The 26,336-nt window shown below is 33.9% G+C and overlaps 2 protein-coding genes across 2 annotated transcripts; one reads left to right on the top strand and one right to left on the bottom strand.

Moving 5' to 3' along the window:
* Positions 1 to 15,832: 15,832 nt before the first annotated feature.
* On the top strand, positions 15,833 to 25,759 carry LOC145066440 (uncharacterized). The gene is made up of 8 exons (XM_079013690.1): positions 15,833 to 16,266; positions 16,361 to 16,507; positions 16,617 to 16,715; positions 16,785 to 16,976; positions 17,050 to 17,169; positions 17,252 to 17,323; positions 17,406 to 17,678; positions 25,401 to 25,759. Exons 1-7 carry the CDS (start codon positions 16,018 to 16,020, stop codon positions 17,628 to 17,630), a joined length of 1,104 nt encoding a protein of 367 aa, XP_078869816.1. The 5' UTR covers positions 15,833 to 16,017; the 3' UTR covers positions 17,631 to 17,678; positions 25,401 to 25,759.
* LOC145066442 (Rhodanese/Cell cycle control phosphatase superfamily protein) lies at positions 17,838 to 19,286 on the bottom strand. Its single transcript, XM_079013691.1, has 6 exons — positions 18,918 to 19,286; positions 18,774 to 18,820; positions 18,593 to 18,685; positions 18,331 to 18,469; positions 18,144 to 18,246; positions 17,838 to 18,059 (listed from the first exon to the last, which is right to left on the bottom strand). Exons 1-6 carry the CDS (start codon positions 19,126 to 19,128, stop codon positions 17,936 to 17,938), a joined length of 717 nt encoding a protein of 238 aa, XP_078869817.1. The 5' UTR covers positions 19,129 to 19,286; the 3' UTR covers positions 17,838 to 17,935.
* Positions 25,760 to 26,336: the final 577 nt, after the last annotated feature.

The raw sequence follows: 26,336 nt of genomic DNA on the forward strand, positions 1-26,336 counted from the left end.
ATGAGTTCCTATCCATATGAATTTTTTCAAAACCATAATCACAAGACAAGGTTAGTGACACTTCCAAATTCATATGGATTGAACTTGTGCAGTCTTAACTTCTTGCCTCCTGGCAGCCCAAGGGCCTGCCATTGCTTCCAAGTAGTTATGAAATCAATTGAGAACTTTCAGAACTCCTACGCAAAGCCAACTTTAACTGGAATGGGCACAGAAATGTCAACACGATAGATTATAAACCTCAAGTCGTGTGCTAGTGAAGAACTGCAGGTTTTATCCTTGATTAGTTCTTGAAACTTTTAAGACCTTTAAGACTCCCATTGTCCTCTTGACATATAAGACTCTCTTGTCAAGAACCATTGCTTGACAAAACAAATATTCAAGGGAAAGTGCGGATTCTTATCAAGACTAACACTTCACGCAATTGGCCTCAGTTGATCTCTGTTTTATCCAAAACATCACAACTTACCAATTTCAAATGTACAAGAGTAGAAAACATTTTACTCTTAAATTTGACTAGTGTTAATAAACCTTCTTCAAGATATGTCACTCAAGTTACAATCTTGGAGTATGACTCTAAGACTTTGTTTTTGGAACGAAGTATGACTCATCTTCTTGATTTAACCATTCCAACAATTCATGTCTCCTCTTCTTAGCCATAAGAATGCACTAAGATGTCCTCAGAGGACGAATTATGGTATGGTTTCTCAATCATTAAGATGATCACAAAACATGATACTAAAGTACTCTCCCATCTTTTCAGATTTGAGAAAATTTTATCTTTCTGCCTAATTTGATTCTTCTCATTCGTTCTGCCATACATCGAATATTTTCAATTGTTTCAGAATTATACTTAAACTTGCAAGTATAACCATATTTACTATACTTTAGTAAATCATGACAAATAGTCTTATCGATCTTTGTGGTGGACTTGACCAATGCACACGGATGCGTACTCGATCCCTTAATCCTTTCACTTGACTTAATTTTTCCAAAGATGAAAATTCTCATTCATCATACAACTTGTATGATTCTAAATTTCGGTCCAATTGAAACTTGGGTGATGAGAATATTTCCTTATTTGGTAAATTATGACACTACCACAACCGAAAGAATCAATTCCATTTTCCAATATTGCTATCAATGGAATCATATAAACAACCATTTTTCACAAATGCCACTGTAAGGATATTTAAAATAAATAAAATAAAACCTTATCTTTTATTTAAAACTTGCGGAAAAACTTATCCTTACAACGCAAATGCATATGAAAAATTTGTTGTTATCTATTCCTAAGCAATATATCATAACTCTTAAGCAACAACTCAAAATTCTGATCACCGAACTATGCGATCGAAATCCATTTTCGCGATCAAAATCAGCATATACTTCCTTTAAGCTTCCTCTCTTTGATTCTACAAAACATCAAAATGTGATCTGGTCACATCATGTATCAGAATCTCAAATAGGAACTTAATAGAGTTAGATAGTGCACTTTACCCGAAGTAGAGTCAAACTCTTTGACTTTACCAACCTTATATTTGTTTAGGTAAATTAGGCAGCTTCGCAACCAATGCCCCTTCCTTTGGCAATAAAAGGTTTAGGAAGTTGATATTCTAATCATATTTGCTTTACTAGTCCTCAAATCATTTATGATTCAGCAGCACCAAGCAAATAGATAAAATCATAAAGGGTCATGTTATAGTCTGTTTCATAGTAGTCCCAAAGGAACTCACTGTGTAACTTAGAAAGTGATTGAACATCCAGCTTTCTTAAGACTTTGACACCCAACTCTCCTGACTTGTCAATATGTGACTTCATCTCCAAGATGTGATCACACATAGACCTTGCTTGCCAATAGGGCTTGAGTGACCTTGAACTTGTGGGTTAGGAGAATAATTGGAGGGGGGTGACGGATGTTTCCAAGAGATTTGGGAAGATCATAGATGTCTGAACTAGACATTTACAATGGGAGATATTCAAGTTAGTTGATTTCTAAGTCCTTAATATAACACCCAATATGAAATATTAAGGCTAGGACCCAACACAATATTTTATAACTTGGAAGAGGGATGTCGTAATCCAAGCTATAAGATATTTGAAGGTAGGCAAATGACGATTCACCAATTTCCACCATGAAAAACGAAAGAAATTATTAGGTTTTAATTGGATTTGAAACTCCTAGATCTTTTGAGATTCATTCAACTTTTCAACGGCATGTTTCAATCTCGATTGTGCTCTCTCAAATTTTGTGACTGGGATGCCGAGGATCACAAAACAAGGTGTGAATAACCATGCAAATTCACTTGGTACCCTTAATATTATCACCTAATCGATGTGTCGGTTACCCACACACACTCCACCGATCTATGATAAACATTAAGTCACCCTTTGTTATCCTTACTAGTCCAAGTTAGTGTGCCGGTTACCCACACACGCTCCACCAACGACTTGGTAAGGTACAAAGTGTGAATTTCATTGGTTAGCACCAAATTCACATTTTCCTAAGTAACTATGATTGTGTATTTATAAAAGGTTTAGTTACTTAGTATTTATCATTAATACTTTTAATGAAGAGAGAATTACAGTCCCGTCAAACCCGTTCGGCTAACGACCCTCCACCAGTCAAGGAAGCGGTGGGTGAGAGTGGACACCCATTAAACTGTCATTTTATAGGCAGTAACCTTATACCCCCTTATAGACCGGCTTCGTGAATGAGGCCTACTAACGGTAAGACTGACTTTGTTCTTATACATACATACATACATATATATATATATATATATATATATATATATATATATATATATATAAGTATAAACTATTAATATTATAATAGTATAAGAGTGTATTTTAAACATTTAAAATACTTGGTGGTTTAATCTATTAATTAAACTATACTCTTAATTTAATTAAACTTAAACCATGTCTTTATGCAATTATTAACTCTTTTAATTAGACACTTTAATTAATTTAATGAAATCCATAAAGTTTGAACTTTAACTTTTAAAATTCTTGGGTTTGGAATTAAAGTGTATATGGGGTTTGACTTTACAAATTCCAAAACTTGAGGACAAGTTTTGAACAATTCAAAAACTTATGGTTTCCATAACTTATGACTTTTAAAAGGTTTAATGGAAAAACCCCTTCAAGTTCCACAACTTATAGACAAGTTATGTAAGACTTTAAAAGCATTAAAAAATGTGACTCTTCATTTTTTCATAACTTATGTAAATTTTATGAACAACTTCTAGATTAATTTGGATTGAAAACAACTATCTCATAATTTTTCCTATTAATCTAAACAAACTCATAAACATGAACATTCATAATCAACATTTTTCAAGCATCATATAAACATGTATAAAACTTGAAACTTTAATTATTATCCTTTTTTTGGATGAGAATAAACATTACCATAGTATCAAAAAACAAATTTTATGAACAAAAACACTTTGCGGTAATGATTCTAATCCAAAATAGACCAAAAAACTCGAAGATAAGTTGTCAGGGGGTCCAACACGTCGAGTGCATGAAACAACTCGACGAGTTGGATGAATTTGTTCATGGACTCGTCAAGTCTGCTGTCTCGACATCAAAAAATTCGATTTTTTCAGTTTTTTTCCAGCAACTTGCATCAAGTATAATTGAAAACAACTCATGTCTCTGATACCACTGTTGGGTTTGGTATACTATAACATCCTATGGTGCACATACAACCCTAAATACCTTGGATCTATGTTTTCACTAATTATACATGCAAATGGTTTCCAAGGTATTAATCTTACAACTAGCATGCATTTAACATAAAAATATAATATACTAGTTAGCATGACCTACCTTTTAATGGAGCTTGAATTCTTGGTGTATTTGGCCTTAAAGAGCTTAGCCCCAATAGTGTGGAAGCCTCAAATGGAATCACAACACACCATGGACAAAGGATGAACTTAAGAGAGAATTCCATGCACACAAAAGACACTATGAACTCCAAGAAGATACAAGTGGCGATTTTGGGCAATAAAGTATCTATTTATATGTGGGATTTCTAGGGTCATGGATATAAACCAAATCCATACCCATGGGTTTTATGATCCATGGTTCATGTGGCCCAAATCTTTATGTATCCATACATAAACTTGGTCCAACATGTATCACAAGCCCAACACATATAAATATAACTAATTATCATAATTAGTCCCCATAGATTTAATTAGTATCTTTTGATCACTAAATTAATTCCAAATTAATTCTTGATCAGTACTAATTAAAACATATGATTTCATATTAATATATTATAACTTATAATATATTAATAAACCATAAATAACCTTCTCTCAAAAGTCCATCCTAACAAATTGTCCTGATGATATGCAACCCAAATGGACCATGCTACTCTCGGGTCAAATACATACCAATAATAGTTATGGGCTTAGACACCTAATCCAACAACTTTATCCTGTCAGCACAAAGGGTTAATTTCAGGAAGAGGGAAAGTTGGGTTTTCGATATTTTGGATCATCAGGATTTGTGTCAGATTGGCAAAGTGGCACGTAGGTTAGACCTTTTGAAAAGGTTCGGTTGGATTCACATCGCTTTTCATGTCTAGCAGCTGCAAAAAGGCACATATTGGATGAGTAGGCGACTGTATCGTTGGGTGATGCTCAGGTCGGAGAGCACTTGAACTATGTAAGGAGACCAGTAGTAGCATCGGAAAGGATCCGAGTAGACTTGGGAGCCAGAGTCCAAGATGCGGGAGCATTATCCTAAATTATTTGTCGCAGCAGGCTTCGAGGACGAAGGCTAGTTTAAGTGGGAGAGTTGTAAAATCCCAAGATTTGCCATTTATAGTCCCTAGGGATGGAAGGGTGAAGCCATGAAAAGTATAAGGGCTAAATTGCAATTTTGGGATCAATAGGAGTATGTTGCGTGTACATAAGGGTACGCTGAGCGTATTATGTGCGCCCTAGTACGATGGGCGTACTTACGTCAGAAGGAAACCCTAATATTTAGGGTTTTGGGGCTATATAAGCAACATTATGAACACAAAACCCTCCCTTACCCCAACCTCCACTAGGGGTGTTGATCGGGTAAAATTTTCGGGTTTCGGATAATTCGGGTTTTTCATATAACAAAATTTACCCGTTATCCTACCCAAATTAAATTCGGGTAATTCGGGTGTGGTTGATTCGATAATGGGTCGGGTAAGGGTAATTCGGGTATTACCCAATTTTTAATTCTTTTCTTAATTTTTAATGATACCTAAAAATAAATTTAATGAAATAAGTATGTCGTGCTAAACTTTAAACATTGATATTTTTTACTCAATAATATTTGAGATATCAATTATTCTTTCCAAACTTTCGATCTTGGGTTGAATTATTTATTTATTTTTCTCTCTTTCTTGTGGATCTTGATCATTGGTTGGGTTGTCAACTTCAATCGTCTCATCTTCTACTTCAATATAGTCATCCATTTGTGACGAATACCAACGTAGAGCGGACGAGGTACGAGGGTTTTTTGACGTGGGGAAAATAGAACGAGCCTCAACGAGGGAAATTAGGATTTGGGAATTGGGAGGGACAAATAAACTCATAAAGGTGATGGGTTTTAGCCATAAGAACATCCTATGTGCTCATGCAAACCCTAATGCTTGGATCTAGGTTTCTCTATTGTACATGCAATTCATCCAAGACTTTAAACCCTAATTCTAGCATACAACTAATCATATTAACATGTGAAAGGGTTTTTAGATCATACCTTGATTGTTATGTAGTAATAATAATCTCAAATCCTCCTTGTAATGACTTTAGAAAGCTTAGAGTCACAAGTGTCACTCCTCTAATGGCTCACAAACACCAAGAGCAAGAGGATGAAGAATAAGGAGATAGGAGGTTGCCCAAGAATGTCCAAAACCCTAGAGGAACTCTTTTTCACGTTTTTGAGGCTTAAGGGTACTATATATACATGTCGGCTATTAGGGTTTTCAACTAGGAAACCTTAATTTGACTGCTTAAGCCCTAAGCAGCCCATGGACCCTTTTAGAATATCCCTTGGACGATTTCTAATGGGTTTCCCCATAGAATTTGTCCAACCTATTATTCCAAGGTGATCCATAGCCCAAATGCAATTATCTTATAATTACAGTTCCAGTCTCTTAAGTTTAATTAATCTCTTTTAGTCACAAAATTAATTATCAATTAATTATTGACTAATATTAATTAAACAATATGATTTCTCCTTTAATATATTATTCTCATAATATATTAATAAATCATAATTAATCTTCTCTCTCCATAATTCATCCTATCAAGTTGCTTGGGTGAAGGCAACCCAAGAGGACCATGCACCATCGGGTCAAGTACATACCAAAAATAGTTATGGACTTAGACACTAATCCAACAGTCTCCCATTTGGATAAGTCTAATAACTATTTTGCGTATGACTTCAGATCCTGATCTGCAATCGTAGCTTTCAAAAGCCGCTGTCAACTCTGATATTATCAGATAAGCGTCCTTTAGATAAAGGATCATATATTCCTCCATTCTAGATATTGTATATACTGAGACATGGATTTAAATCATTCTCTTGGTCTATGTGTTGTTTCCCGATTTCCGATTTATGACGACTGACAACAGACTACAATTGAACACATCAAATTAGTCCCGGCTTGGCCAAGCGCTTAGGTGGAATCATTAAATCATCGAGGGGCCCACAGATACCGCTTTCATTTCACTTTGGATAAAAGGAACGGATAAACTTTGATTCAATTCTTGTTTGCACTCACTCACCGAATCACACACAACAATATGTTTTATGACCCCAAGTTACTGGTGCGTTTACATATTATCAATGTGTAACCGAATCGCAAGATACAACTCACACATCTCGGTTTCAAGAATATAAGATGTTATTGTCTCACCAATCACTCGTGATAAAATCCATGAAGTGATCCAAGTGAGCGTGAGTTTAATCCAATGCTCAAATCATATTCATAAGCACTCATGAATGTTGCAGCAAACATTTGCTTATGTCTAATACACTTTAGACAATCCACACACCAATTCACGACAGTCTTCATTCATACCTACTTCCAACATATGAACGACTGTGGTCCGTTCGAATAATTTGATTGTTCTGAATCAATTTAATTATTCAGGAAGTCAAAACATGCAAAGTGAAACACAAGAATAATACTAATCCCGTATGGCCCCAAACTCTGGGTATAAATAAAACATTTTATTTAATCACCATATTGATTACTCATTATTTGTTGTTTTGGGTAATCAACTTCTTTCTTGAATTATTACTACACTTGTCCCATGCTCTCAGCATGCACACAATGTTTACCTACGGTCCTTACTTTGTGAAATAGATCAAATGAACACATTTTCAATCATACTCATTTCACAACTCCCAATCCTTATCATAAGTATAAGAATATCAAATTCTTGTTACTTATGCTAGATTCTAACATTTTATGCAATGATTCTTTCGTAAAGTCATATCTCAAAATCATCAAGACTTGGCTAGTCTCTATTAGAAACAATTCTATAGATATGATGTCTCTCACTCAAAGTACAGTCCTTTGAACATCCTTCTTGCATAAAAGTTTCTAATATATATTTTCAATATCCAACTCCCAATATGGAAACATTTCCATATTTTCCATATGACAAATCATTTTTAATAGAATCTTATCTATTCATAATAATGTCGATATGGCTCATCCAATACCATACTTCCAACTACTCACAAGCGACCAATCCTCAACGAACTTTGGATTGTCCTTTGATAGTTGTTTAATTATCTTAGTCAAAACCGATTCTTGTCCTTTTTCCCTCTTAATGTGCTACACATTTGGAAAATTTTAGAATGGTCAAATATTATAGCACTTGCAATTGATTCTTTACCCGAAGTGTATGGGACACGATGCATAATGTCTTACATAAAGATCTGATACTTTATCAATCTTTTGCCATAATATTTTATGTGTCACGTTCTCACAATTCGAACTATGAAGAGAGATGCCATAATCATAATCGAAATTTTGAGAACACACTATGTATCCTTGACTAAATTTATTAACATTCCACAACCTAAGCCTTTAGATTTGAAATGAAGCATAATATTCTCTCCCTTAATTATAGCAAAACAACTATTCAATCCTTATGACTTTGCAAAGTATAACTCTTGTTTTCTATAATTAATATTGCTAACTTGCAATACTTGCCTTAATAATCATACAAGCACAACATTTATGCTCCCACTATCATGATGATTATTATCATATAAGCATAATACTTATGCTCCCATTAGCTTTGATATGATAATCCTTTATCTAAGCTTCTTAAACTTATACACCTTTGCCTTAGATAGCTCATATGTGTGTCTAAACAATTCAGACTAATTGCCAAATCTCACAATTCGAATTATGGAAAGGGATACCGTAACCATAATCGAATTCGAGAATACAATTTTCACACTCAATATCTTCTTAAAATCTCTCTTAGTGAAAGCATTTCCTCACAACCATTTTCATGAAGGAGGGAATCTTATGACACTTAGATTTTAATGGTGTATGTGTTCTTATCCATGCGAATTTGTCAAAACCAAAGTTTGCGACAAACCCAAACTCATATGGACCGAACCTTCTCAATCTTGATTTCTTGCCTTATGGTAACGCGGCTGCCCACCATGTCTTCCAAGTAGTTAAGCAACTCATCCTTTGTTATCAATGTAATTTTCATTGATCAAGGTCCTTGCTTTTTATGCATTCAAATGAGAACTCATAGAACTCACATGCATAATTAACTCAATTGGAACCGCACAGAAACAAGATAGTGTCAACACGATAGGTTGTAAACCTCAAGTCGTGTGCTAGTGATGATCGGTAAGGTTTATTCTTGATTTGTTCTTGAAACCATTCAAGAGCATTGAGACTCCCACTGACTCCTTGCATATAAGATTCTTTTGTCAATAAACATTTCTTGACAAACAAATATTCAAGAGTTAGCGTAGCTTTTATCAAGACAAAACACTTCATAAAATTGGTCCTAGTTGGTCTTTGTCTTATCCAAGACATCACAACTTTCCACATTTGATGAATGTTATAAACCTTCTTAAGACTTGTCACTCAATGTCACAATCTTAACTCTAAGACTTGTTTTTGGAACGAAGTATGATTGACTTCTTGATTTAACCATTTCTTCAATTCTTGATTCCTCTTCTCAGACATACAATTGTACTAAGACTCATATAGAGGATCAATTGAGATATGGTTCTTAATCATTAAGACCTATCAATAAAAGGTACTCCCCTTCTTCTTAGAATAGAGAAACTTTTATCTTTCTGCCTACTTGATTCTTCTTTATTCATTCTGCTATTGATTGAAACTCTTTCAATCAACTGAGAATTACACTTAATCTCATAAGTATAATCATATTTACTTAACCTTAGTAAATCATGACGAATATCTTTTTTACTCTTGTGGTGGACTTGATCAACACACAACCTTGTGTGCTTGATCTCCTTGTCCTTCACTTGACACTTTGTCAACGAATTAGTTTAATTTCCAAATATGAAATTTCTCATTCATCATACAACCAAGTTGTATGATTCCAAGTTTCTGTCCAATTGAAACTTAGGCGATGAGAAACTTTCCTTATTTGGTAAATTCTTGACTTTTCCACAGTTAACATAATTAAGAATCAAATCCATTATTGCTAACAATAGAAACTTACAAACATCATTTTTTCATACACGCCATTGCAAGGATAAATAAATAATATAAAATCAAAATTTATTTTATTGCGGAAAATTTTGTCCTTACAATGCAATTTAATTGAAAAACTATGTTAATACATATTTCTTAGCAATCTTATTCTAACTCCAAGTAGTAGCTCAGGATTCTAATCTTCAAGTAATGCGATCGAAATCCTTTTCTTCACAATTAGATTCCACTCACTTCTTCCCTTAAGCTTCCTCTCTTTTCGTCGATCCTACAAGACATCGAAATGTAATCTTATCACATCATGTATTAAGAATCTAGAATAGGAACTTAAAAGAGTTAGTTATGGATTTTACCTAAAGCAGAGCCATACGTTTTGACTCTCCCATCTCTTAGATCTCTTAGGTAAATAGGGAAGCTTCGTCTCCAATGCCCCTTCTCTTGGCAATAAAAGCAAATTGACTCTTTTGGAACAGCGCACGGAACTACTTCTGACTTTGCCTTTCTCTTATGATCAAACTTTTCGATCATGGCATGCCTTTCGTTGCCATTGTCTGTATCCATAGAGGTCTGGAAGGCAAATCCACCAATCAACTTTGCTTTTTCCAGTGCGCCAAATCATTGCTGATTCAACAACAATAAGCATATAGGTGAGATCAATGAGGGTTACGTCGTGGTTTATCATATAGTACTCTCTTACGAACTCACTATATGAGTCAGGAAGTGACTGAAGAACCCAGTCAACAGCCAACTCCTCACAGACAACAGATCCCAACATTCTTAATATATCAATGTGTGACTTCATCTCTAGGATGTGTGCACACACTCACTTTTCTTTTTCATGTTTACTTGCCAAAAGGGATTGAGTGAGTTTGAACTTTTCAATCTTTTGAACTTGTGGGTTAGGTAGAATAATAGGAGGAGGTGGAGGAAGTGAAGCATGATCTCGTGTTCCTCGATCGAATCGTGGAATATCATCTTCATGTGAAAGGCTTGTTCCACGGGATTTTAGAAGACCATAGTTGTCATACTTTGACATCTACAAAACGGGAGAAAAATTAAATTCAAGTTAGTTGATTGATTGAGTCCTTAATAAATCACCCAAATGAGATACTAAGGCTAGGACCCAACACAATATTCCACAACTTGGGAGAGGGATGTCGTAACCCAAATTGCAGAACATTTGAAGGTAAGTGAATGACGATTCACTAATTTTCCACCATGAAAAACGAAAAATAGATTAAGTTTTAAATGTTTTGAAAACTCCTAGATCCTTTGAGATTCATTGAACTTTTCAATGGCATGTTTAAATCTCGATATGCCCCTCTAGTTTGTGACTGGGATACCGAGGATCACAAAGCGGGTGTGAATAACCATGCAAACTTACATGGTGCCCCCACATGTTACAGTCACCTATTCGATGTGCCGGTTAACCACACACACTCCACCGAACTATGACAAACATTGAGTCACCCTTTGCTACCTTTGCTTAGAACCATTTAGTGTGCCGGTTAACCACACACGCTCCACTAATGTCTTCGCAAGGGCACAAAGTGTAATTTCATGGAATTGCATCAATTCACTTTTGCCTAAAGTAACTAAGATTGGGAATTTGTAAAAGCATTTGGTTACTTTTGTACTTCAATATACTTATAATGGAAGGTTTCTGTCCTATCCTACCCGTTCGACTAACGACCCTCCACTAGTCAAGAGTGCGGTGGGTAAGAGTGGACACCCATTCAATCGCCATTTTATAGAAATTTCCTTAAACACCCCTTATAGACCAGCTTCGTGAATGAGGCCTACTAACAGTAATACTGATTTTTACTCATACATATATATATTAGACTTTTAATGTTATATAGTATATGGTGAATTTTACACTTTTAAAATACTAGGTGTTCTAATTTAATAAATTATACTTTTAATTTAATTAAATGTAAACCAAAACTTTATGGGTTTATTAAGTCTCTTTTAATTATACACTTTAATTAATTAATAAAACCATAAGGGTGTGAATTGAACTTTTCAAAACAATACTAGGGTTTTAGAATTTAGCATTTCTAAATTAAAATTTTAATCAACTTTTAAATTCCAAAACTTGAGGGCAAGTTTTGAAACATTTCAAAACATTAGGATTTAACTTATTTAAATTTCAAAATAAAAACTTTTACGTTCAAATTTAAACTATAAAACCTAAAGGGATTAATTTGAAAATTTTCCAAACTTTATAAAGAATATTCTAGATCACATAATTCAAATAAGGCAATTAACAATTAATTGGTGGTTATCTAATTAGATCTAGTTCAAATTCTTGCAAGATAATGATCAAATAATTCAAATAATTTAACATTTATCAAATAAGGTAACAATTATCTAATTAGATGATCAATAAAATTCGAATTTTATCAATTTTAAACAATTATGGCAATTATCCTAAGTCAAAATAGGTAAAAATCCCGAAAATCCGCATGTCTGACAGCTAAACTCGCTGAGTCCCCTTATGGACTCGTCGAGTTCACCCTACTCGACGAGTCCACATTGGAACTCGACGAGTTTGTCAGGCAGATGGCCAAAAACTTGATCTTGTAACATGAATGAATGTACTAGGCATCAATACAATAGAAACCAATCAAGGCTCTGATACCACTGATGGGTTTTAGCCATAAGAACATCCTATGTGCTCATGCAAACCCTAATGCTTGGATCTAGGTTTCTCTATTGTACATGCAATTCATCCAAGACTTTAAACCCTAGTTCTAGCATACAATTAATCATATTAACATGTGAAAGGGTTTTTAGATCATACCTTGATTGTTATGTAGTAATAACAATCTCAAATCCTCCTTGTAATGACTTTAGAAAGCTTAGAGTCACAAGTGTCACTCCTCTAATGGCTTACAAACACCAAGAGCAAGAGGATGAAGAATAAGGAGAGAGGAGGTTGCCCAAGAACGTCCAAAACCCTAGAGGAACTCTTTTTCACGTTTTTGAGGCTTAAGGGTACTATATATATATATATATATATATATATATATATATATATATATATATATATATATGTGTGTGTAGGCTATTAGGGTTTTCAACTAGGAAACCCTAATTTGACTGCTTAAGCCCTAAGCAGCCCATGGACCCTTTTAGAATATCCCTTGGACGATTTCTAATGGGTTTCCCCATAGAATTCGTCCAACCTATTATTCCAAGGTGATCCATAGCCCAAATGCAATTATCTTATAATTACAGTTCCAGTCCCTTAAGTTTAATTAATCTGTTTTAGTCACAAAATTAATTATCAATTAATTCTTGACTAATATTAATTAAACAATATAATTTCTCCTTTAATATATTATTCTCATAATATATTAATAAATCATAATTAATCTTCTCTCTCCATAATTCATCCTATCAAGTTGCTTTGGTGAAGGCAACCCAAAAGGACCAAGCACCATCGGGTCAAGTACATACCAAAAATAGTTATGGACTTAGACACTAATCCAACAAAAGGGACATTATATGTTATATATATTTCGGGTAATCGGGTATACCCGAAACCTAAACAATTTACCCTTTACCCGACCCGAAAAAAATTTGGGTTACCCACTTACCCGAAAAAATTAACCTGATACCCAATACCCGAAAAAGTCGGGTGGGTAATTCGGGTAACAGGTATTTTTGACAGGGCTAACCTCCACTGCTTAGAGTCGTTTTCCCCAAACCCTAGCCATTTCCTTGAGTGTTTGAACTTTTTGAGTGTTTCTTGAGTGTTTTAAGAAGAAGGTGTTGCATTAAGGATTTGGAGAAGAATATCAAGCTTGTAGATCTGAAGTTGGTTTGTGCCTTAAAAGCTCCATAAGGTAAAAATCTTGGAACTTTATACTTGTATGAGATAGATCTAGTCATTTTAGCTTTATGGAAGCATTCTTGTCCCAAAAGTCCCAAAATGGTGCATTTTATGATTTGGACGAAATGCGTTGTCCTTTCAAACCTTAGAAGAGGTCCTAAGTGATAAAGATGGTGTCCCAATAGCTAGACTTGTCTCATGCATGAAGTAGGAATGTCTTAATGGATTAATACCATGTGTTAAGAACTTTATGGACATCCAAAGTGATAAAGTTCGAGACTTTATAGTCCTATGGCACATTTGGTCGATGGATCTGGAGTTTGGGCTTAAGTGCTTAAACCATTAAGCACTTATTAAGGTTTTGGTGAAGCCCCGCGTACGCCCAGCGTACTGGGTCAACCACCTCGATGGTGATCAACATCAGGACGAGTACGCCCCACGTACGTCCTCTGTTGGGCCTTTGGCAATTGGGCTTCGGGTTTTGGGTTGTTTATGGACTAGTTGGATTTGGGCCTTTGCTGGACTTTATGAATATTATGTTTTAGGCTAAGTTTTGATAATGGATCTTGGAATTAGGCCCAATTAGGGAGTTGGGCCCAATTTGGTAAATTGGGCCAATAATGGGCTTTGCATAAGGACTTTCAAGGTTATGGAATTGGCATTGGGCCTTGGCCCAATGAAGAGAATGGACATGATGGATTGTGTGGAACCTTAGTCAAGATTGTTATGTTGTGTAATGACTTGGTATTTATTATGTGATAGTTCGGGATTCTGGTGTGACAACGATCAGAGGTTTTCGGTATTTCGGCACTGCTTGCGAGGTGAGTTATCCTCACTATATCAACAGGGTCTAAGGCACCAAGGCCGGCCCTTTATCGAATTTGTATTCGGGTATTCGCTTGATATGTTTATTGATCTGCTAGATCTGCATCCTAGTAGTTAGGATGGTATTATGTTAGTGACCTGGTTTAGGTTGGTATCCTGGTATATATGATGATGTTATGTTAGTGACCGGTTAGGTCGGTATCCTGGTTATAGGATGGTTGTTGTGTTAGTGATCTGTTAGATCAGTATGACTATCTGTTACATAGATGCTAGCATATGATATTTATGTGCACATGATTGTTTGATTAGTATGGGGTTGGGTTGAGGTGGGTCCTGCTTCGTGTTGTAGGCCAACATACCCAGGGCGAATCGGATAGATTGCAGGCGCAGGAAGGCAATATAGTCAGGCCTGGCGAGCGGTCCGGATAGGCTGAAGACCCCGAGAGGGTGGTCCAGACGTGTCGAGGCTCGGAGAATGGGTCAGATAGACTAAAGGCCCGGTGTGGGCTGTGCAGTCATACTGTAGACTCAGAGAGTGGACCAGGTGGACTGAAGGCCCTATGCGGGTGGACCAATCACACTGTTGACTCGAGATGCGTGAATGTTCTGTTGTTTATATGATATTATTGTGATTGTATGGCTTTGGTATTTTGGGGGAACTCACTAAGCTTCGGGCTTATAGTTGTCTATTTTGTGTCATGTATTTCTAATGATCGCGGGAAGGCGAAGGCGTGACCGTACACTTCCTCATATTTTGATTTGGATTTCTGGGATATTTTGATATGAAACTATTTTGAAAACAAATTTGTAATAACTCTTGGCATTTGAAATGTTTTTAAAAGTTTAAATTTGGCAGGAATTTTATGGGTGTTACAATATATATATATATATATATATATATATATATATATATATACACACAACCATATACATATAATAATTATCTTTTGTATTAATATTCTTTGATAGGATATTAAGGTAGAATACAATTAAATACATTATCTATCCTTAAGTTTATTCTTTGATATAGTTTTATTCCATAATTATTTTGATATGTGTGTGTATATATAATAATTATTATGTTTTTGATTTTGTTAGAATATTAAGACAAAACAATTAGATACAATGTTTATCCTTAAAATTGGTCAACATAACAACCATATAATAGATTATTTTAAGGAATTGACCAATATAACCACTAGATATAATCCGTTAATATAATCTTATGCATAATATCATTCTTAAAACTTAAGCACAGTAACTATTAGACATAATATTATCTTAAAGTTGCATGTATTTTCAAAACTATTAATATGTTACAAATAATGATATTTTTGTAAAATCATTGAAATGGTTTTATAGCGTATATTTACCCTCTTTAAAACATTTAGAACATTTGAAAACTGTAAAAGTGTAGATAGATTTGGTGCTGAGAGCTCAACATAGTAGTGTGATTCGTTTGTGTAGGATAGATTTGGGGCTCAGAACTTCAGTGCTCGAGGACCTTCCTATTTATATTAGAGGTTTTGACCTTTGGTAGAGTTTTTGAGTGCGTGCACACAAAAACTCTGTGTTTAAAGAAACATTAACAGCAGACATTCAAACAAGTTTGCCAGCCTTAACAATGGCTGCATCCCTTCTATTTATACGGTCGCGAATCTCCCTTATACTTCCTTTCTCGCCGATGCCCAATTTTATAGCATTCAACTCAACAATTTCACATTTAACTTTCTCCACTGCTTGTGCTTCGCCACCTAAGCGAATCGGCACTCATAACGGCACCTTCCACTGCGACGAAGCCCTAGGATGCTTTATGATTGGCCTCACGTCAAAGTTCCACGGAGCCCAAATCATTCGAACTAGAAACCTTCAGGTACTATATATAAATCGTATATACATGTTCATACTTTTATTATTATTTCAGTTCCGGAATAGATATTAACATTGGGGAAATGTTGACGGAGAAGGTTTTGGATACGCTTGACGCGGTGCTTGATGTTGGGGGAGTATATGATCCGAGAACCGATCGGTTTGATCATCATCAGAAAGGATTCGATGAAATACTTGGTAATGGATTTACCACTAAGCTAAGTAGTGCTGGCCTTGTGTATAAGGTAATTACTTATCTTCTCCATTTCTGCATAAAAGAAAGGTTTCAAGTGTAGATTGATTGTTTTAACCAGCGAATTGAGGTTCTAATGAACAACTTGTTTCGTGGTGTAGCATTATGGGATTGAGATAATTGCAAAGGCAATTCAGCTGGATGAAGGTCATCCTGACGTTCATAGCCTGTTTTCAGCTGTTTACAGGAATTTTGTAGAGGTACTTCAAAAATAGTGTTTCTTCTTTATCCTTTATCCAACGCCAGTTTCTGACTGTACAATGTATTAGGCAGTTGATGCTATTGACAATGGAATCAATCAGTATGAGACAAATCAGCCTCCCAGATATGTGAACAACACAACTCTTTCCTCCAGAATCTCCAGATTGAATTTGAACTGGTATGAAGCAGATCAATCACCTGAGAAAGAAGACCAAGCATTTCAACATGCAATGAATTTGGCCGGGAGTGAATTTATGGATGTGAGTGTGTTTCTGTTCCTTCACTAACATGATATCTTTTCATTAATGACTCTTTGCCCTGTTTATGCACCAGTGTATCCACTTTCATGCAAAATCATGGTTGCCAGCAAGATCGGTTGTAATGGAATGTCTTGCAACAAGAAAGAACATTGATTCCAGTGGAGAAATCATGTTACTGACCATGTCTTGCCCTGTAAGTTGCTTGAGATATACAATACAACATTGGTTTGCTGTCATTTATGTGTTAACATAAAGAATCTTTACATATTTGACAGTGGAAGCTTCACATATTTGAGCTTGAGGTGGAAATGAAGATTGATCCTGTCTTGAAATACGTTATTTATCAGGTGCTTTACAAATTCAAAGTGGCAACACTTATACACTAAAAAACTTTTAAAAAAAAAAAAAACTTCTTTTCATGTTATGTAGGATGAGAGGAACAATAAGTGGAGAGTGCAGGCAGTAGCAGTGTCACCAGATAAATTTGAAAGCAGGAAGGCTCTTCCATCTCATTGGAGGGGTTTAACAGATGATCATCTTTCTCAAGTGACAGGAATATCTGGTTGTGTGTTTGTACATTCAAGTGGATTTATTGGTGGAAACAAGACTTATGAGGGTGCACTAGCTATGGCAAGAGCTTCTTTATTGGCTTAAGCAAAAAAAAAGGTGTTTATTCTTCTGGATTTTGAAGTATATCACAAGGTAATGCACTTTTCCTTCAATTAAACTAATTACTTATTTACTTATATCATCCAATAGTCAATCGCAATCCAACTCCTAAGCCTAGGTAGAACATTCTTGAACAGGATACCAAACACAACAATTGTTAACCGGAAACATGAAACACACAATTTAAAGATATAATCAAAACAAAGAGTAATGCTATTAAATCATAATTGTTTAATGGAAAAGTTTTGAACTAAGGTTAAAAAAAAAATTCTTGGTAGTAGCTCAAAACTTCATTCTTCTTCTTCTTCTGACTCTATAGGTAGATCTTCTTTGAACCATTGATACAATCCACCCTCCAAATGGAAGACATTGTTATAACCATTCAGAACTAGCAAGTAGGCAGCTATAAGGGACCTGCACCAATCAACAATAATGTAGATTCATGAGAAAGATGTTAAAAAAATAATCATAATAATTGAGGAAATTTTATTTAGCAACCTTGATTGTTGACCTTCGGGAAGATTTTGTGTAGGTTTCATTGTACCTCCAGAAGAGCAAGCTACTATAATCTTTGAGTTTTTATCTAGTTTGGATGCAACATCTGTTCCAGACAAACATTGTGTCTGATTAAGTAGTTAATACAGGACTGAATGGGGTTGAAAATTGAAATGACATACAGACATACCTTGCAAAAATTCAGGATTTTCTTCAGTTCCAGCAAAGATACCAAAAAATGCAAATGCAGCTCGTCTTGCGATGTCCCATGCTGTCCACTCTTTTATAAGCCTATATATTTGCACATTGATAGCACCTGGTGGATGACCCTACGTCCATCCATCCATCAATAAATTAATATTACAATTCCAAACTTGACTAATTCAATTCAACCTACAATAACATTTACATCAAATCAAAATACAAATATAAAGTAAGTGTGTGTGAGAGACCTCTTTAAACTCGGCTATGGGTCTGACATCAAGAATCACAAAGCTGTTTTCTTGCTGAAGGCGTAGGGCTTCCTTAACATCCACACTTCGAACCTGATTTTGATTACATATGTGCAATTAAGATTTAAAGAAATAAAGGAGGGATTTTGATATTTGTTTATAGGAAAAGTTAATACCCTACCCTTTTTTCTAGGAGGAGCTCCCTTTTTGTCTTCCAGTCTTGTTCGGCTAAAAAGAAACGGGAGAAATATATATATATGATTATTTGGATACATGATAAAGTATTGAAGTTTGTGAAAATAATAGATATATAAAGAGGTATTACCAGGTGATTTTGGTGGTTTGGTTGCTGCACTGCTTCGGATTGTTAACCTGGAGAGAGAGTGTCTCCTTTTGATTGGGTTGATGGCAATGAAATTGGAAGAAGAAGAAGAAGAAGAAGATGTGTTTTCATTTACAGAGTTTGAATAACGTGTAAATGGAGTAGGATAGAGCTTATTAGATGAGTGTGGGGTGACTGAAGTGAGAGCAACCATGATCTAAATTCTTAAAACACAAGTATAGGGAGGGGTTTGATAAATTAAAACAGGACTTTGTTTTCTTTTTTCTTTTTCTTTTTTTATATATATAATCAGGAATGAATGCAGATTAAGATAAAATATGATGAAAATAAAAGGAGGTTGAGTTTTTGAACGCAATAATGAATGAGAAGAAGGGGATAATTTAGGAGGTGGTGGGGTATAGACATAGTCATGGGGATATTTTGGGTTCCTCCCACAATCTGAGTTTGTGGTGGTGGTTTAATTTAAGATCTTGTTTTGATCCCCACCCCATCTCATATTTTCTGACCTGTTTTTTTTTTACTTATTTATTTATTGGTGCTTGATTTAACGTTAACAACAGCCAACAGGAATGCGAATGGTAATACTTACCTTATATGGGTTTATTTATGATGTTTTATTGACATTGAAGAATACTTTTTTATTATAAACTCAATACGATAGTAGTTTCTTGTATTTGAATTAGGAGAATATGAAAGTATATTTTAGAAACAAGGGATTATGAGAAAGCCAAGGAGTTTGGTTCTTTAGGCACCATTAATTTAGTTGATGCACGTCAGGCTATTTGCTTACTTAGAAACAATTATTTGCTTATGAAACCCATAAATTGGCGGCAACGTTCCAAAATAATCTTGTTGGGAAAATAGCAATAAAAAAATACTTAAAATTGGAGAGGAAGTCCTTGCTATCTAGATGGCCTCAATAGCGAGTCTAGAATGTAAAACCACTCACTATTTTAATAAAACCGATAGAAAAAAAAAGATACTAGTTGTGGGTTCGAATCGAGTCGAAGTGTATCAAAAAAAATATATTACAATTGTACCCGACGATATCTTATATCTTGATATATTGTTACACTTATATCATTATTAATACTTTATAATAGTGAAAGTTTGAAATAATAAAAAACTTATCGTGGAATCATGAAACAATAAAAAAGTAAAAAAAAATCACTATTAAGTATTAACAAACATTTAATAGTTTTGATACTCATGAAACAAGTATTAACAAGCAATAATTTAAACAAAAAAAAACCAACAATGATAGAATGCAATTAAACCTACCTCCTATATGGAACTAAATTACTATCATTAATTTATGATTATAGTTCACAATGAATTTAATGCTAATGGAATTGAAAATAGAACTTCCACATATTGTATTTAATTCTCACAAAGTTAACAAAATAGAATAATTTATCGGCGGTTGCAACAGCCCATAAGCAAAATTGGATTGACGACTATGAAGGGTTGAAGTGTCATGTGTTGTGAAACGACCTTGTTGATTTGTGGTTCACGTTTATTTTTATTATTTTTTAGTTTAACTTGTATTGGGCTATGAATATTGGATTATATCTTAAAAAATATTGGACTATTTAAGTTAGAATGTGAGCTTTAAAAATCGGATTTATATATTTTTTTTTGTCAAAAATATTAAGTTGGTTCATTAAAAAATTTTAGGTAGGTCACAAATTTTAAGTTTTATAACTTATTATTTTTTTTAAAAAAAAGTGGGTCAAGTTACCCACCATGGTATCAAATAGCCTCGCCTCTAGATGGTCTCCATGCCTCTCATGGGGTTTGTCTAACGGTGGACAGAGTCCATATCTCCATTAACTCTCCCAATGCATTTGTCATCGTCACATCAATTTTTTTCTATTCTTTCACATCCATCCCTTCCAACCCATAACACAAACAGTTCATATCTCTATCCTCCCTTAACTGATGGTCAAGGACAACAACCTTGGAATATATTTTCTGTGGACTAATTCCTTTATCAGGATCGACATTAAAAATGCGCCATGATCCGATTTTGTACGTGTTTTCTAAGCTTGGTCTTATTGGCAATTTTTGGTTAAACAACTAGTATCGTCTCTTGAATTTGTTTAACTTAATGATAGAAAGTAATATAGGTTATGTTTAGCGTACTAGCTGAAAAGCTAGCTGTTAAATAAAAAGCTAGCTGATAGCTGAAAAGTTAGCTGATAAAAAATAACGTTTGGTAAAACTAGCTGAAAAGCTAGCTGAAATATATAAAATTACATAAAAAGACAGGTAATAATATGTGTTTCTATAATAAATTAAGGGTGTATTTGGAAAATTTTAAAAAAGCTCTTAAAAAGCTAATCTAAGTAGCTTTTCAAAAAGCTAGTTTATAAGTTATTTTTTGGCTTACCAAACACGACAAGTAACAATTAACGGGTGGTATCTTTGACAAGCAACATGTCCCTTGCAACTCGATCAATAAATTAATAAACCTCGTATGTGAACAATTGTTATCCATAATAGACTTGTTTAACTCGAGATAAATAATGCATATTCTTGCCATCCTTTTCCATAAATAAGGTTGGAGCTTCTCATGGTAAGGTATTTGGTTCAGTTGGGTAAATCCTTTGTCACAACTCTTCAATTAAGTACTTAAACGATGCATGCATAATTTTTGCCAAATCCATTCTTAGATCAATATGAAACTCTACTTAATAATTGGGTTGCAAAATAGACGAAAATCCCCTCATAATACATAGGGTAGGTTCGAAGATTTTCTATGCCTTGCGCAAAAAGCTTAATGATGCATTATATATGTATTGAACAACTATAATAAACACATTATATGATACATTTGCAATGAACACATACAACATAAGAATATAAACTACTTGAATAAAGCATTTAAATATTTATCTAAAATACAAATATTCGTACAGAATAAACAAATTTCTAATGAAAAAGAAAACCTAAAACCATTACAAGCATAAGGAACTAAGGTGCTGACCAAAGTAAGTTGCATCAACAAAAAATTAAACCATAACAAGCCTATGCAACAAGTTTACTCAATTAGTCCTGCTACGAGCATAATAGATTGCCTCCAATAAAAATAAGTTGTCTCATCTAATCAGGATTTGTATAATAGACAAGCTTACAACTAAAAAAAATGGGTTTTTGCTATAAAAGCCCCTAATTTTACACAAATAAATCGGTTATGCTCAAAATCAGATTTTTGGTGCACTAATGTCTCAATTACCAGAAAATATGTTCAGTTTTTCCCCCTAAACGTTTTTTACCTTTAAAGGCCGGTTACCCCTTTGACTGGAAAGAGATGTTGAATTGGACAAGTCCATGTCAACATTGCTGATTTCAGAAAAATATAACACACAAAAAGGGGCTACAGGGATTCGAACCCACACCTCCTACCACAATAAATGCAACGCTCTTAACCACTAGGCTGAGATGAATTTCAATTATTACTGCCTAACGAAACGTATTTAATATGTATCACACCACAACAATTTAATAATATGTATTATTAACACTATTATTATTATTATTATTATTATTATTATTATTATTATTATATTTTTTTATGATTTTAAAAATACATTTTAAACATATAAAAAAATTATTTATATATTTTAAATCGTATTTGTATTATGAATAATATTTTATACATTTTTATGTATGTTTTATACAAAATAAATAATATTATGATATGTATTTTTATTTAAAAATATATAAAGTTTGTATTTATATATAAATACGTATATGTAAATGCGTTTTTATATGTATTTATATATAAAGACATTATTATTATTATTATTTATATATAAAAACGTTTTTTATGTGTATTTATATGTATAAATACATATACACATGTATTTATATATTATAATAATAATAATAATAATAATAATAATAATAATAATAATAATAACACATTTATATATGTATTATACACATAAATGTGTATAATAATAAGATTGTATTTATAAATAATAATAAAATCGTACGTAAAAAAATATTTATATTTAAACATATAAAAACGTTTTGAATACATATAAATACAAACACACACAATTTTAAATGTATAAATACATAAAAGTAAGCATACAAATTTATATTTACGCACTTTTAAAATGAATAAATGCGTATAATTATGTTTATAACTACGTTTTTTATATGCATAAAAATGTATGTATAAATTATATAAGAATAATAATAATAATTATGTATATAATTTTTTTATAATAATAATAACAATAATTACGTATATAACATTTTTATAAAATAATAATAACAATAATAATAATAATAATAATAATAATAATAATAAAACGTCATTTTACATAATAAGTAAAATATTTTCAGAAACTATTTCAAACATATTCTTGTAGTCCAATGGTATAGTGCTTGGTTTTGTGGGAAGGAGACCTAGGTTCGAAACCTGGCTCCTCCCATTTTCGCCTAGGCCTGGCAATCGTGTCGTGTTCGGGTTGGCGTGTCGCGAGTTGGCGGGTTGGCGTGTCAAAATGTGTCAACCTAAACACAACCCATTTAAATATACAGGTCACGGGTTGGTGGGTCACGGGTTGGCGGGTTTGGAACATAAACCCATATATGACCCACCAATCCATTTATTTAAACGGGTTCATAAGTTGGCAGGTTCGTGAGTCAGATTTGGGTTCATGGGTCCGAATTTTACATATTTAAGTCTTAAACATCCAAATGAAGATTAAAAACATTCATAGAAACATGTTACAAACTTAGCCTTATAGCTTACGACTTATGACATTAGACCATTCACCACGAGTCATAATGTCAAAACAGTCAAATGGTCTATGAATAAATGGTATATTTTTGTAATACTTATTAAATATCAATACTTGATACATAAATACATTTAAAAATATTTTTTTTTATTAAGAATATAAACGGGTTGGCGGGTCAACCCGTTTATTTTTTGAGAAACCCATATATGACTCGTTTAATAAACGGGTTGGCGGGTTAGCGGGTTGGCGGGTTGAAAAACTCAACCCAAACCCATTTATTTCGTGTCGTGTTGCGGGTCGTGTCGAGAATTGTCAGCCCTATTTTCGCCCATTTGTTTTTTCCTATAAAGTCAGCTATGCTGATGTGTCTGCCATGTCACATCCTACTCAACATTTCCTTCAATCAGCTTGGGGGTGACCGACCATTAAATGTGAAATTCGGCTAGGGGTAAAAAATGAACAGATATACCGGTATTTGAGGCATTTATGCACAAAAAAACTGACTTGGGACATAACCGGTTATTTTATGTAAAACTGAGGGTTTTTATGACAAAAACCCTAAAAAAATCATGCAAGGAGGAAGACTTAATGCAATGCCCCTTTTGAGAAAAAAAAATGTTCGTCTAGATGTCATTTATGAATTTGGAGACTATTTGGTAGAAACAAAATTATTCATGCTGAACCATTAAGAGATTAGAATGATTCATTACCATTTGGTAACGTGGTTGAATGTGTAAAATCACCATTTTAGCCTTCTAATAAAAACAAAACGTTTATTAGATTATAGATGAACATTTATTAAACACATTTCAACAAAAGATTTTAGCAAAACATTTATTAGATTTCATATGAACATTTCAGCACAAATCAACATCAACATCATAAACGAATAACATAAACCACCACTTTGTACTAATCAACCAACAATATGAAAAGAGAAAAAGAGAAGGGTTTTGGGAACTTTAGAAATGATTTTGAAAAGAGAGTATGGTGGTGGCTACGACGTCAAGGAAGGTGGCGATGATTATAGATGTTGTGGCGTCGAGTTTTTTTGTTTAGACTCTAGCACACATATAGCATCACTGTTTTATGTTCATATCCAACACAGACACATAGACATCAACATCAATGGTAGAGTTGGTCAATGGTGGAGTTGGTTAGAGTAACATCGATGGTGACCGAGTATAGTGGTGTGGGTGGTGGCTGATGGTTGAGGTGGGGAGGGTGGGGGTTGATGGTGGAATGATTGTTTTTAGAATTTGTAGAGAGTTTTGTTTAAAGAGAAAACGATAATTAGTTTCTCACCTCTTTGTTAATGGTGGAATGATTGTTTTTAGGGTTTGTAGAGAGTGTTGTTTAAAGAGAAAACAATAATTAGTTTCTCAGCTCTTTGCTAACGTTGAATTGTTCAGAATCTCTAACCGATTAAGAGGTTAAAATTTGATGAATCAAATTTTTAATGGTTGAACAATTCAATGGCTGCCACTTAATGGTTTCATTATGAAGCTATCAAACAAACCCTGGATATGTACAATCAATGAACCATTTTTGAAATTATAAATACAAATGCAATTTCTTTTTAACAAAAAAAAAATTAAAAAATTAAAATAAATTTTTTGTTGGTCAACGTTGCAGTTGTAAACCATCACTTGATGGCTCATATTTATGGGGCTCTCTATCTAACAAATATTATAAATTATTTCAGGTTGCGTGGATTTGTGCTTAAATGTGAAATACAAAAATACGCGAAAGATAGAATACGCAAAGACGTAAAATAGCCGCATATTTGGTCGTTTGAAGACAAAACAAATTAGGGCTAAAAAATGTCAAGACTTCAAAACTTCAAGGGACTATTATGGAAATTCAATTATCTTAATTGAATCAGAGAAGCAAAAAGAAACCCACACATCCTATGCAAAGAAAAAAACCCATGTATCTTTTCCCTACTACAACTTGCACTTCACACCTACAACTTCAAACCAACTCAAAATTAAGTGCAATAGATATTTTTCTTTTGTATACATATATGTATGTGTGTATGTAATATGAGAGTGTGTGTGTTCATTTGTTGTTTGTAATACTTCCTACAACATCACCAAATACTCCCCAAGAACATCACCATCTTCTTCAAGAACAAGCTTCATCCCTGGCGATAACCAAGAACATCAAGATCAACAACAACCAAAAATGAAGAACATCATCAACCATCTTCATCTTCTTCATTCAAACTCAAGGTATTCATCTTCAACCCATTAAACATCATCATCTTCATAAACTTTCACCACCATCACCACCTTATATCAACCTCCTTCCAACCTCAAAATACTCTCATAACACCCTCCAAATACCCTCCTTAAACCTCCTCTAAAAACCCTTTCAAATGACCACAACCATCACCACCTTGTTGTTTTTCGACATCAAAATCTTCAAGTCAGAAACGAAGAAAACTGGGCTCAGTACAAGCACAAAAAGACTATGGAGATTTTCACCATCAATTCTTCAGAACCTTACCTATATCTAGAAATTTTTATGGACGATTTTGAACACGGGAAACCCCAAAGAGACTCGAGAGAGAATTGGCTATCCAGAGAGATTTCTGTTTTCAAGTTCAGAATCTTCATGTCAGAAAACAAAAAATTGG

This window comes from Lactuca serriola, chromosome 8 (genome assembly GCF_051521515.1).
Source record: "Lactuca serriola cultivar US96UC23 chromosome 8, Lser_US96UC23_V15, whole genome shotgun sequence".
Lineage (NCBI taxonomy): Eukaryota > Viridiplantae > Streptophyta > Magnoliopsida > Asterales > Asteraceae > Lactuca > Lactuca serriola.

What these genes read in the sequence shown, in the direction of transcription:
- LOC145066440 (XM_079013690.1), top strand. Translation starts at nt 16,018, where the DNA reads ATGGCTGCATCCCTTCTATTTATACGGTCGCGAATCTCCCTTATACTT. An exon ending in CCGGGAGTGAATTTATGGAT is followed by an intron (nt 16,977 to 17,049) that starts GTGAGTGTGTTT and finishes TTTATGCACCAG; the next exon opens with TGTATCCACTTTCATGCAAA. An exon ending in TACTGACCATGTCTTGCCCT is followed by an intron (nt 17,170 to 17,251) that starts GTAAGTTGCTTG and finishes CATATTTGACAG; the next exon opens with TGGAAGCTTCACATATTTGA.
- LOC145066442 (XM_079013691.1), bottom strand. Translation starts at nt 19,128, where the DNA reads ATGGTTGCTCTCACTTCAGTCACCCCACACTCATCTAATAAGCTCTAT. An exon ending in CCATAGCCGAGTTTAAAGAG is followed by an intron (nt 18,470 to 18,592) that starts GTCTCTCACACA and finishes GGATGGACGTAG; the next exon opens with GGTCATCCACCAGGTGCTAT. An exon ending in CCCGAAGGTCAACAATCAAG is followed by an intron (nt 18,060 to 18,143) that starts GTTGCTAAATAA and finishes TGATTGGTGCAG; the next exon opens with GTCCCTTATAGCTGCCTACT.